General features: G+C 33.4%; 1 protein-coding gene and 1 non-coding gene across 2 annotated transcripts in view; both read right to left on the bottom strand.

The window, feature by feature from the left end:
- Positions 1–14,140, bottom strand: part of ACAP2 (ArfGAP with coiled-coil, ankyrin repeat and PH domains 2) — a 131,038-nt gene that overhangs the window by 32,467 nt on the left and 84,431 nt on the right. Inside the window, exons 9-10 of the mRNA XM_055316557.1 lie at positions 10,667–10,741; positions 5,550–5,662 (exon numbers count right to left, since the gene is read on the bottom strand). Of these exons, the coding sequence (XP_055172532.1) occupies positions 5,550–5,662; positions 10,667–10,741 (188 nt within the window). The remainder of the gene's footprint in view (positions 1–5,549; positions 5,663–10,666; positions 10,742–14,140) is intronic.
- LOC129504036 (U1 spliceosomal RNA) lies at positions 9,546–9,707 on the bottom strand. The gene has a single exon (XR_008663274.1). It is a non-coding gene; the product is annotated as a U1 spliceosomal RNA (small nuclear RNA).

Raw genomic sequence — 14,140 nt, forward strand, 5'->3', positions numbered from 1 at the left:
TGACCACAAAGTCAAAATACAGATTTTTTTAAAACGCAAAATTTATTGGCTCATTAAGAAAAATAATACACTTTATATCTATCCCAAATTGAAATAACTGAATAAATATTTTAAACCAAAGTTACTAAGTTCATAGACAATTAGATATTATTGATTTTTAAATACATGTGAGAGCTTCCAGATAACCAAACAGGGGGGAGGGAGGAGGAAAAAATACATTAAAAAAATCGAAAAAAAAAATAAATAAATCAAGTGTCTTTACCATGTTTATCATTAGTCCTAGACCTGTACTTGAAACCAAAAATAAAATGTAAAAGTCAAACTTCTAAATCTCTAGAGGCTTTCTCACTAAAACTATAAAAATGATAGATTCACGCACATATTTATTTATGTGCCAAATGGGTGAACATTTAACAAAATTAAAGGCTTTAGCACGTATGCTACAATTTTTCAAATTCAATTTAATTTTTCCCAAGGAAAAAGACCAAGATGTTAAAACAATAAGCTCTAGGAAAATTTTTAAATTTTAAAAAAATTTTTACTTTCAGCAAAACTAATATGATTATTCCTAGTTACTGTTTAAAATTTTGAAAAGTGGGGACACCTGGTGGCTCAGCAGTTAAGCTCTTCCTTTGGCTCAGGGCGTGATCCTGAAGTCCTGGGATCGAGTCCCACATCAGGCTCCCTGCATGGAGCCTGCTACTCCCTCTGCCTGTGTCTCTGCCTCTCTCTCTCTCTCTCTCTCTCTCTCTCTCTGTCTCTCATGAATAAACAAATAAAATCTTTAAAAAAAAAAGAAAAGAAAATTTTGAAAAGTGTTTCCCAGTTTATTTCCCTTAAAAAAAGATAGAAAGGCATTCATATTACTTATATATATCTTTGATATATACAGATATGTAAATATCTATATATTTATTGATAAATATATCAAATGTTATTTTCATTTTCAATTAAAACAAATTGAGGTGATTGGCAATGAAAGGATAATTCCATTTCTCAAATGAAATGTATATTTTCTTCCCAATTTAAAACAAGAGACATTATATCCATTGCAAGTAATCCAACTGAAATGCAGGTTAATTATGAGCTTTCTCGTGCCAAAGAGGAAATTGGAGTAAGGCAGGAATGAGGGGAAGGAAGCCATTTGGTACCTGATATGATCGGGCTTTTTCCTGTCATATGAAAAAATGGGGCAGGATTAAAACATAAAGGAAAGGTGGTAAAAGAATGAATACGCAAATGTGCAAAATAAGCAAAGGACTAGCATGATATGAAAATAAAGCAAGAATTAAAGAAATAAGCTTAAGCTCGTAACCTAACAGAATAATCAAAAATATATTTTGCATTTTGTTCTTAAATTTATACATATATGCATTTACACAATTAATTCTAACTCTTAGGAATCTGAAATGCTAATATTTCAGAAATATTCAAAAATTTTCTTCAATTGTTATGGTATAAAAAGTTCTGGTAGGACTTAGCACACTTGAGCATACTTCTACTATTATTTTTCTGTCTCTATAGTAATACTATAGTAATAGTAATATAAATCATACTTTTCCTCATCTTAATAAGTTGCTCCTAAAAATTTAAGGGAAACAATCACTATAGATAGAGATTCATAAACCTGAAACAAATGACAATTTTCATAGGAAAGTGGGATGACTAATTAAGAATTTCAAAGATTATAAAATATTATTAGCCAAATAAACCTACCTCCCACCTGCTCTCCCCCTTTTCATCAATGACAGCAGACACTCTAAGGCTATACACATAAGTAGGGCATCTTTAATATATGCATACATTTCTTATTTTAAAACAAAAAGCCAACAAAAGTTAAATTTATATCTGTGCTAGCAGCATATAGAATACTTTAAGAAACTGTTAATACATTTTATACTTTTAGGTATATTTACTTTCTCGTTCAACAAAGACTAATCATAGCATGCAATAATTCAGCTTCTTTATTCATTTTACCAGATTACTACTAAATAATCTTAGAATTTAATTATTTTCCTTGTTCCTTCACCTTTTCTGAATTTATCATAGAAAGCAAAAGAGACATATAGGTATGAATAATCCACCTGGCATTGATCTGAGCCTGAGGTAAAGCTGCCAGCCACATGGAGAAAATGGCCTGATATGGAAAGATAATTTTGGTATTTCTCATGTTTTCAGAAAAATATGTATTACAGACATAAAAATCTGAGACACTACAAACTAGAAATCTGAAACCAACAAAAGACAAACTCAACAATTCACATAAGACATAGTGTCTCACTCCTTACACTCTTTCAATCACATCACACAAAATACGGTCTCTTTAGTTAAATTTCGAATTAGAGAATGATGTTTACGTTTTATGACGCACAGGGGCGAGGTTTAAAACTACCTGGGAATTCCTAGTCAAATTCACATTTACCTCAAGAAGGAAGTCTTTTTTAAAAGATGGCTTAAATGGGTGATGGGGATTAAGGAGGGCACTTGTGATGAGCTCCAGGTGTTGCATTTAAGTGTTGCATCGCAAATTCTACGCCTGAAACTAATATATTACACTGTATGGTAACTGGAATTGAAATTAAAACAAATAAATAAATGTTGGCTTTGAAAATATTACATGCCACCATTCCATAAAACTAAAGATAATGGCAAATTTGTCATCCTATGCTTGGTACCTTATAGTGACTACAAGAAAAAAATGCTCCCTAAAACTAATCTACAGACAGTCTAAAGATACTTAAACAGTAGGTAGAAAAATCATTATGCTGAAAGAGCTGGAATCCTGAATCTTTAAAGGTACAAACATCACAAATAGAGTCTTTTATTCAAAGTCAAACTGAATATATGAAATCAAGCTGGATAGAGAACTAATTAGAGAAGGAGGGCAGAGATGCCTGGGTGGCTCAGCGGTTGAGCGTCTGTCTGCCTTTGGCTCAGGTCGTGATCCTGGGAGGAGGTCCCTCATCGGGCTCCCTGCGTGGAGTCTGCTTCTCCCTCTGCCTGTGTCTCTGCCTCTCCCTCTCTGTGTCTCTCATGAATAAATAAATAAAATATTTTTTAAAAAAGAGAAAGAAGGAAGGCAGACTTTAAAGTCATATATGGGTAAAGGGAAGGTATCTGCAAGTATTTCCTGAGATTAGATTTTTTTTAAATAAACTTCACATAAGAAATTTTACATTCCAAATTGAAAAGCAGAAAAAAGTTCTAAATAATATTTAATAGATTTCTTTCTCTCCCTTTCACAGTTACTGACCTATAATCTAGAAAATATCTAAAACTTCTGTTATAAGGTTTGGAATTTTTTTTGTGAGAAGACTTTTATATAAAAAGTAATTTATGCTACATTCCTTAGAAGTCTGCTTTTTACTAGTATTTTCATTAAAATGCTTTTTATAAAGGTATATGAAAATGAAATAATCTGCTGTTCATAATTTTTCCTAATAATGTAGACTAGGAAGTTGTTTTTAATAGTTCTTAAGCTATTTTTAAAATATCTGACATATTGTTTTATCAAAACACAAATTTACATGGAATTTCCACAGCAAGTTAAAAAAACTTTTAAAGCCAGGTTTGGGGCCTCCATCTTGTCACAGACCAGTTGTGTGACCTTCAAAGAGCCACTATCTCTCTGCACCTTTATTTCTTTACTAAAAATTAGGGTTTTGAAACACAATCCATGACTCTAATCAATAACTGCTATCCCACTACAATTAGATGGCATCTCCTTTAAAAAGCAGCCTCATTTTCAAAGGCCAATACGGTCTCTTCCACTTTACAAATGGAAAGTAACATGTCTATAACTGAGAAATTTAAAAGTTATTCCCTACTTGCTTTAGGTATACTTTATTACCTAAGCCAATTAACAGAATTCCTGAAACAAATAATAAATAATGAAAGTTCCATGCTTAAATCAGAATTAATTTTTTTCCTATACCCTAAATGGCAATGTAATTTTCCACTAACACTTACTGTGCTTCATTTTGAAGTCTGAGATCATTTCTCATTGGAGTAGTTCATGGAAGATCATTTCATTTCTTCTTAACATAATGGTATAGTTTCTATGGATTTATTGTATTTTCACTGTGTTAAACTTTAAGTAGGTTGTTTTGAAATCTGAAGGTTAAAATTCAATTCTAACATTACCTCATGAACCCGTACTGGTTGAGAAATCTTTATTTATTATAAAAATTTGACACACTATTTTTTAGTTTTAATTTCCTATTCTGGCTATGAAAATTTAACCAGGAAAAACCTAAAATATTGTCTTAATTTAAATATCTTAGAAGACAGAGTTTTAATTTTTCATTTTCACTTTGTAACAGTTAAAAACACTAATTCTACCCAGACCACTTTAGTTAATCCTCGTGTATTAATACATTATTTTAGAAGTTCTATATAATTCAAAGAGGTTTACTACCAAATATAATCACTTTCCAGCTTATATTCATACTCAAGTAAAGATAAATTATTTCAAATAAAACATACCCCATACATTTAAATAAATATCTGGCAATATCAAATGCTAGGGAAATGTTCAATAAATCACTGACATTTGAAAATAGCAGTGCATGCTTTTTCCATATAAGCTCATCACCAAGAAATCAAAATCAGTGCACTAGGAATTCCTTATAATATATTAAATATTCAAACATAATAGTTCTCATTTAAATTAACAAAAATACATACTAAATTAAATTTACCAAGAATTTTCTATTTATTTTGCTAATATCCATTTAAAAAAAAAATCTTCTCTATCAATAAGTGAATTCATGTTTTGTTCAAGTAGCTAATAAAACATACACATTCAAAACTAATAATGTAAATCAATTCACCAGAACCCAATGTTACTCTCAATTATTACAAATTGGGTTGTTTTTTTTTCTCCCCCCAAAAAACAGAGCCATCCTTGAATAAAAGACTAAGGATGGAAGGATGATCCTGAGTCAACACAATCTTTTTTTTATGCTTTAATGTCTGAAATTATTTTACTTTATTATACTAAATTAGAAGAAAATATAATAAAATATTTTATAATACTTAACAGACATTCACATGATCAATATTTTATAAAAATCAGTTTAACAACAACAACAAAAAGTAACATTTTTGGTAGCCATCAAATTTAGAAGAAAGGAGTACCAACTGCCACACATACTTCACACACAAGAACAATCGCATTTCCTAAAAGTCCTGGTTAAAGTTATTGCAAAGATCAAAAGATCAGGCTCGCCTAGCTTAAAAATTCACAAGCAAACACTAAATTAAAATGTACATAAACATCATACAGAGAAGGAACCCAAAGAAGAAAAAAATTCCTGCTTCCTAGTTTAAACTTTGCTTAAATTTTACAGTTTAGATTTAGTACTAGCATTTTTCACTTGCTTCTTAGGATCCCCTTTCCTAGAAGGGAAACTTCTCTTCAGTGAACTGGGTTCAAGAAAGTTATTACAAACTATGAATTTAAAGAATTATGAAAGAGTTCCCAAATCACAGGGAAGGTTGGAAAACGGAATGCGGAAGGATCAAGACTAGTATTTGAAATATATTACCTGTTCCAAGTTTTGAAGGCATTGCTGGCTCTTTTGAACAGATATCCTTCCATAACAATGCCATTTGCAGCATCTACATTATATTCTAACTTAGAATCATCACTGGAGAAATCCTAGACAAGATAAAAAAAGTTCATATGTTTTTATTAAGTCCCCTAGACAACAAATTTATTGTAGAGAAACAGCTCAAATCACAGGAAAGCTTTGTATTAAGACAATTATATTAACAATATTCATAAGAAAAGGCGAGACTTAAATGTTGAATAATAGAAGAATGCTTCAACATATTAAAATATTTCAATTTGGGGCACTTGAGTGGCTCAGTTGGTTAAGCATATGCCTTATACTCAGGTCATGGTCCTGGGGTCCTGAGATCAAGCCCCATGCTGGGCTCTTGGCTCAGCAGGGAGTCTGCTTCTGCTTCTCCCTCTCCCTCTGGGCCTCCCCCAAACTCATACTCTCTCGTTCGCTTGCTCTCTTTCAAATAAATAAATAAAATTTCTTTTAAAAAGTTAAAATAATGGGACACCTGGGTGGCTCAGCGGTTGAAAGCATGCCTTCAGCCCAGGGCATAATCCTGGAGCCCCGGGATCAAGTCCCACTTTGGGCTCCCTGCATGGAGCCTGTTTCTTCCTCTGCCTGTATGTCTCTGCATCTCTCCGTGTCTCTCATGAATAAATAAATAATATTTTTTTTAATTTAAAGATTTCCTGATGAACTTAAAAGTAATTTGTACAAAACTGCAAGACTACTGCTATCCCCAATTTTAAAATTCTAAAAATCAGCCTCAGAACTTTCAAAATTACTTCTGGACCAAAAAGCAAAGTTAGAATACTATCCTTTTAGGGAACAGCAAACTCTCGGGCTTGAGAAAGATTTTGGCAGAAGCTAGATGACCATCTGCAAATGATGCTGGGATGTGAAGGTTCTCCCTTAGTAGCCAGGCAGAGTGAGAATCACCTAGGGACCTTCCAAACCTAAGTGTCCACAAAGATGGAATATGGAAACAGACTAATTCAGAAAAACAAAATTTATTAAAAACAAAAACCCTGCTGACATCTCTCAAAATTTAACCATTAAAAAAAAAAAGACTAACCCAAACTAATCAAATGAAACAGAATCTATAAACAAATTGCTACATTTTCTCCTGCTTTTCTTTGAAAGAAAAAAAAATCAGGAAAATCTTAATTCCTTCATTTAAAATTTATTTGAGGCTGTAATTTATTTGATTATGCAGACAGGATTATGTCAGCAATAGATAATTGAGTTTGGCAACACTCTAAAGGTTTCATTTGTAATACTGGCAGCTTTTTAATGACCCTGATGCTACTTAAAACATTAAAATATAACACCTCCTTAAAGTACAGTGCTTTATAAGTAATTTTCTAGTTTTCAACGATATTTTTTGAGAAAGGCTGTCTTCAATTTAATTACTATTAATATCAATTAATACTGTATAGTACTTAAAGCATGACAGATTATGATTTTATAACAAAAGCAACTAGTAACACTGTATAAAATATATAATATTATAATTTAAATATATTGATGAGCTGACAAATTAGGAAGAAATACTCAAAGGCACAAGAGAAGCGAAAATAGGAGGCTTAAAGAGGTAAGCAGATCAAGGAAGCCAGATTTCACCTTAAGGGCATTTGCCTCACCAGAATTGGAAGCTTTGGTGTGAGGCTGAGGGAAAAGAAGGCAAGACCAAGACTGACCAATAAAGAGAATCTAGCAGAAACTTTCCCTTCTGAAATTGCAAGCAAAGCAAGAAGGGCCTTTATCACTTCAATTCAAGATTATGCTAGAGGTCCTAGCTGACAAGATAATAAACAAAAAGTAAGGAAGAATCGGAAAGGAAGAAACTATTATTATTTGCAGATTATATGACTTTGTACAAAGAACATCCAAAACAATCCAGAAATAAATTAGCATTAAAGAGACCTTATTAACAAGGTAACTGGTTTCAAAGTCAATACAGAAAAATCAATTTTAATATGTAATAAAAGTAAACAGTGAGAAAAAAATTTTAAGACAACATTTACAGTAACATTTGCAATATAAGTATATATGAATAAATTTAACAGAAGATGTACAAGTAACTATAAAACTTATAAAGGATATAAGAGAAAACTTAAAGAAATAAATATTTCAAGCTCATAGGTTAGAGGACATTATAAAATAAAGATATCAAAAAAAATAAAGATATCAATTCTTCCCCATATTGATTCACAGATCCAATGCAATCAATCAAAATCCCAAAAGCTATTTTTATGCAATCTGAAAGTCTGCTCCTGAAATTTATATAAGAATGCAAAATTTAGGCAATTCACTTCTGAGGCAGAGAAGGTAGGAATCTTAGCTTTGTCAGACATCAAGATTTACTATAAAGCTAAAATAATTAAGGCAGCATAGTATTGGCACAATTAAGACAAAAAGGCCAATGAAAAGAACTGAAAGCCTGAAACAGACTTCATATGTATACAAACGTGATGTAAATCAGAGGATACAACAGAGCAGTAGGGAAAGAACACATTTTTAAATAACTGATTCTGGATCTACATACCAGTATAAGAATACAAAGAATCTGGATCTCTACCTCACACCATAACACAAACACCCAATTATAGATGGATTTAAGGTCTAAACATAAAAAGTGAACCTATAAACACTTAGAAGATTACACCAGAGATATTTCTTCATGATCTTAGGATAGGAAGGACTTATTAAACAAGACACAAAAAGTACTAAACATAAAAGACATTAAAAAAAACTATGTGAAAATGAAAAACACATAGTATATCCCCCCAAGATACACTTAATCCAGATGATATGAAGAATCTGAACAGTTAGGCAGCCTGATGTAAAAATGGAAGAAAAACTAACAGACATTTCTCAAACCAAATGACCAATAAACACCAATAAGGGGAAGGTGCTTGAGTTCATTAGTAACTAAAGCATAAATTAAAACCACAATGAGATGTTAATATCTACCCACTAAGATTAGCAAAAATTAAAAACCCTCACAATACCGTGGGGTGGCCAAGAACACTGAGAACTCACACACAGAGCTGCCTGCCAGGAATGGCAATATCATTTTGAAAAGTAATTTAGCATTATTTACTGATACTGAACATATATATTCCCTCTGAACCAGGAGTTTTGTATAAATCCATCAGGAATATGTACACATATCCAAAAGACATGTACATGAATGTGCATAGCCATCAGTTTCTTTAACTGATCAATTTAAGTTCTTGAAAAATGTAAATAATTACATCAGACATATTTTCCCTTAATTTTTATGACTAAATCTTTTTCCTTTTTTTTTTTTTTTTTTTTTTTTACCTGTAATGCAGCCTTGTGTCAGCATTTAAGGGCAGAAAAAAGCAAAAATAGCATTACTTTCTTTAAAGTACAGCGGTACCTATTACTTAAAATCAAGTAAACTAATTTTAGATTTAATAATCTACTGTTGGATTCTCAGTACAACACCGAGCCGTGTATACAACAGGGGCAAATATTAAAAGATACACAATATTCATTAAATAATTCAGTTTAAGCAAAAAATCTTAAGTTCCTACAAATATCATGATCTCTCATTTTAATTAGAAATGATTGGTCCCAATTTTTAATAATCTCTCCATGGTAATGTCATTAACACAAATTACTCAACCAAAAGTTACTCTAACTTTAAATAAAACAAAACAGAAGTTAGTCTTACCTAACTATAACTGGAAGTAACTAAAGATGGTCTGGTAGAAAAATTTCCCCTTTATGTTTCTCTTTTAATATTAATAACCCATCATCAATATAATTTTCCTTACCTGTACTACTAACTTCACTTTAATTTTTTTCCACTGACATCTTTTAAGTCAGATCTTGTTCACTGGTCATTTATATTCTAAGTAAATCATAATAAAAGTTGATCTGACTAGTCAATACCACAGGAACAGATTTTTAAGCAATGCTAGAAGGCATCTTTTTTTTTTTTAAGGGAACACACAAATAGGGTACCCCACCACCACAAATTATACAGTCAAGTTTTCCACATTTGGGGAAATTCCAAGGGTCAGCACATTTGGAGTCAGTGGATAAGCCTCACCCTGGGAAACTGCTTTTGGGTTCATGCTCTCTCCCCTGCTGGGTAAGTACAGAAGGCATCTTGTCACATACTCGTATTAGATTCAAGCTCCAAGTCTCTCCTTTTATTTTCAGATTACCACACAAAAATATTACTGACTATATAAGATGAAATATTATTACGTTGAGTTCCAAGTTACTTGTAATCAAACCCCTCCACACACAAAAACAAAAATATCATATTTAATTTTCATTTTTAAAAATATATTTTTCAAATATCAATTTAGCTATGTTTAGGCAAATTCACAAGAAATGCATGTGAAATTCCAACAACACATGAGAGAGGGCAAGTGCTGCCTCAGAGTAATATAGCTGTTAGGTCCACAATACCAAACACACACATTGATGCAAAGAGATGTTCTTCTTCACCGCCCCCTCTGCCCACCCTCCACCCCATCCCTTCTCACCCAGACGCTTTACAGAAGTTGGTGATATCCTAACTGAATCTGTTAATAGCAGTTTAAATTTTAAGAGGCATTTTTTAATTAGTTAAGATCTTATAAGATTGTGGGCCTGGGTGGCTCAGTTGGTTAAGTATCTGCCTTCAGCTCAGGTCACGATCTCGGGGTCCTGGGATGGAGCCCTGCTCAGGGGGAAGTCTGCTTCTCCTTCTCTGTTCCTCCCCCTGCTCGCGATGTCTCTCAAGTAAGTAAGTAAGTAAGTAAGTAAGTAAATAAATAAATAAATACATACATACATACATACATACATACATACATAATCTTTAAAAAAAAAATCCTATGGGATTGATGTTTTTGCAAAGTGGTTCAAGAACATGGCTTTCAAATATTGCCTGACCATCCAAAAAATATTTTACTTTTCACAAAAAAAGGGAAGATTTTATCTACCCAATTTAATTATTACAGCAACTTAAAGGATTTGTTCCAATACAATGGTATCTTGCTGAAACCAGTAACTGAGCAATTGCATAAAATAGGAATTACTCTCCTTTAACTTTTCTCATCAAGTACCTTTTGTTGAATGGTGGAATGTTTTTGCTCCATCTCTCTTTTCTCCTTTGCTGCATCCACAACCAGTCGATCCAACTATAAAGGGAGAAAATTAGACTGAGTTAAAAATTAAAGAAAAAAAGGTATGATTATTTTTTTAAAACACTCTCAATAAGTCAGCCAATTTAAGTCTACTAAGACCAGGGTATAAAATAGCTATTGTTTAAAAAGAAAAAAAAAAAAGCTATTGTTTTAAGTTTTTTTTTAAAAAGCTCAAAAAATTTAAGAAATCATAAAATCTCATTTCTTTCTTGTTCTTTCCATCAGAAAAGATGATTTTCTAGTATTAAGACAAATGTCCTGGCTTCTTGAACTACCATTTGCTAGAATAAAAAATAATTGGGTTATAAATTATGTGAGCCTACCCTTCTAGACTGTGATGTATGTCATTTCATCTTTGAATCCCCATACCTCTAACTGATTGTGGGAAAAATGAAAAAATAAAAATGCAAATATCAATACGAATAAGAACAATAAAGTATTAAATATCCAAATGTTTTCATTGATATCTTTTAAAAACAAAATATTAGGGCAGCCCGGGTGGCTCAGCGGTTTAGCGCCGCTTTCAGCCCAGGACGTGACCCTGGAGACCGGGGATGGAGCCCCACATTGGGCTCCCTGCATGGAGCCTGCTTCTCCCTCTGCCTGTGTCTCTGCTTCTCCCTCTCTCCTGTGTATTCTCATGAATAAATAAATAAAATCTTTAAAATAATAATAATAATTTTAAAAAGCCTTTGTAAAAAAAACCATTTTGTCCTTCATTCACTCTATTACAAATGATGGTTTTTTTTTTTTCCCCTAGCAGAGAATAACTTTGGCCATAGAATCTTTTTTTTTAATTAAAAAAAAAGTTTTTAATTATTTAAATCTGCTGGTTAACACACAATATTAGTTTCAGGTGTACAACTGGCCACAGAATCTTAATTATCGCTGAATATTAATAACCAAAAGAAAACACATTGAAACAGAATTATCACTATTATAAATATCTGATTTAGATGGCAACTATACTATACTTGAGGATCTAATGCATATATGCCTTGGTGACACATAACATTGATTTAATCGGTAATGCTGGCATATGCTGCACTAGGAAAACATGCTCAATATTTTCTTATATTGGGGCACCTGGATGGCTTAGTCAGTTAAGCATCTGCCTTTGGGTAGGGTTTTGATCCGAGGGACTTGGGATCGAGCCCCACATCTGGCTCCTTGCTCTATGGGGAATCAGCTTCTTCCTCTCTCTCTGCTCCAACCCCCTGCTCATGTGTTCACTCCCTTTTTCTCTCTGTGGAATAAAATCTTTTAAAAATATTTTTTCTTATACTGAATGAGTGAAACAACCATTATGCCATGGTTTTATAGCCTTTAACTGAATGGCATATAAATATTATTTATTCATTCTGATTGAAGAGAGGTACAAGGCAGACCCTAAGATTCAACTAATATTTATAAACTTGTGTGCATGTACCTGCTATGCTAGTACTGCAATGCAAGTGATGGTTTTCTGCCTATCAGATTGGTAGTAAATGCCTCTGCTACATCCCACCTCATTGGTATAACAACAAAAAGGGGGAAAATTCACCTTTCTCTGTTGGAGAAGTATAAAGAAAAAAACTATCTCAACGTGATAGAGGGTTGGGGAAGGTACAAGTTGAAGAGATGTGAAAACTGAATCGTCTTGTTTCCTACATGCTGGGACTAGATCAGCAAGAGGGAGTCTGGAGCACAACATGTCTAATAGAACATACTACTTCTATTAGTATTGGACAGTAGGAGTTTCACAGGTACTTAAAACCAGCCAGGTGTCCCCAATCCTCTGTGTTTGGAATCCTTTCTACTCCTACCACATCAGACATAATCACTTCTCTTTCTGCTTTTGAATTTCTCCCATTTCCATCTGCTTGTATATTTGTGTAAATCCTACTATCTTAAATAAAGCCTTCCTCCAACTCGTATTTCTCTCTAGCTACCACCTTCTACCTCTCTTTCCTTCACAATACAACTTCTGAAAAATCTTCCTTGTTCTTCACTTGTCTATTTCTTATTCATCTACTCACTGTAGTTTAGCTTCTCCCACTCAGACCCTCAACTCTCACAAAGGTAACAAATAATCTTGCTGCTAAACCCAATAGGTAGTTCTCAGTCTTAGGTTTACTGGACCTTCTTTCCAATATTTGTACTGATAACCACCCTCTCCTTTTTGAGAAACTCCTTCCTTGGTCTATGCTACCACCATCTCCCAGTTTTCTACCTCCTCTCTCATCTGTGTTCTCACAGAGCTCCTCATATCTAGTCATCTCTCAAAAATATGTCATCCTTAGGGCCCTGTCTGAAATAGATTCTTTTACTCTACACTAGTGGCCCTTGACCTTAATTTAACAAAATCAAAATCTTTAAGCATAGTGTTCTAGCACTCACATTTTTCAAAAATAGCTTTCAAAATACAAAAATGATTTGGGGATACCTATTAACTCTCCTTGAGTCAATTCACCCATTCTTGTGGTTACAATTAGCAATAATATGCTACTGACTCCTTTAACCTAGTTTTTTTGTTTGTTTGAGCTGCAGATATACCCACTTAGATGTCCTATCATCAAAATTTAACACATTTAAACCTCAACTCATCATGTCCCTCTACCTTCAAAAATTGGCTGTATCTTAAATATCCCTTGAGTCTATTTGCTTCTATCCCTACTGCCATGTTCCTAGTTCCAGATGTAGTTCTCTCATAACTGAATTATTTTTTAATTTTTTAAATTGTTTTAAATTTTTTTTAAATTTTATTTATTTATGATAGTCACAGACAGAGAGAGAGAGAGAGGCAGAGACAAAGGCAGAGGGAGAAGCAGGCTCCATGCACCGGGAGCCCGATGTGGGATTCGATCCCGGGTCTCCAGGATCGCGCCCTGGGCCAAAGGCAGGCGCCAAACCGCTGCGCCACCCAGGAATCCCCTCATAACTGAATTATTGAAAGAATATCCAAACTGGCCACCTCCAACCAGGCTATATTTTCCACTACACCAGAGCTTAGATGCTTGTCAAGAATCTGAAAGATTATGTGGGAACTGAGAGAGGGGAAACTGCCAAACTGAAATTAATAAATGTCTAAAGTATAAAGTGGACTACTCAACTGCAATCCAATTCTTTTGTTTTAAACTATATTTAATGTAAGATGAGGGTGCAACATAATGCTTCACAGAATGTGGGGAATCCCTAGAGCCGAGGAAGTTCTTGTCTTCCTCCCAAGTCTGGGCTACAGGTCCTAGATGTATGTCCCTATACCTCTTTGATCCTCTGTTACGTGGTAGAGACAGCCAGATATCCTCCAATATCCAATCTCTCTCTCTTTCTTTCTTTCTTTCTTTCTTTCTTTCTTTCTTTCTTTCTTTCTTTCTTTCTTAACAAAACAACACCCAAATTCTTGTAGGTCAC

The sequence above is a fragment of the Nyctereutes procyonoides genome, unplaced genomic scaffold (genome assembly GCF_905146905.1).
Source record: "Nyctereutes procyonoides isolate TBG_1078 unplaced genomic scaffold, NYPRO_anot_genome, whole genome shotgun sequence".
Lineage (NCBI taxonomy): Eukaryota > Metazoa > Chordata > Mammalia > Carnivora > Canidae > Nyctereutes > Nyctereutes procyonoides.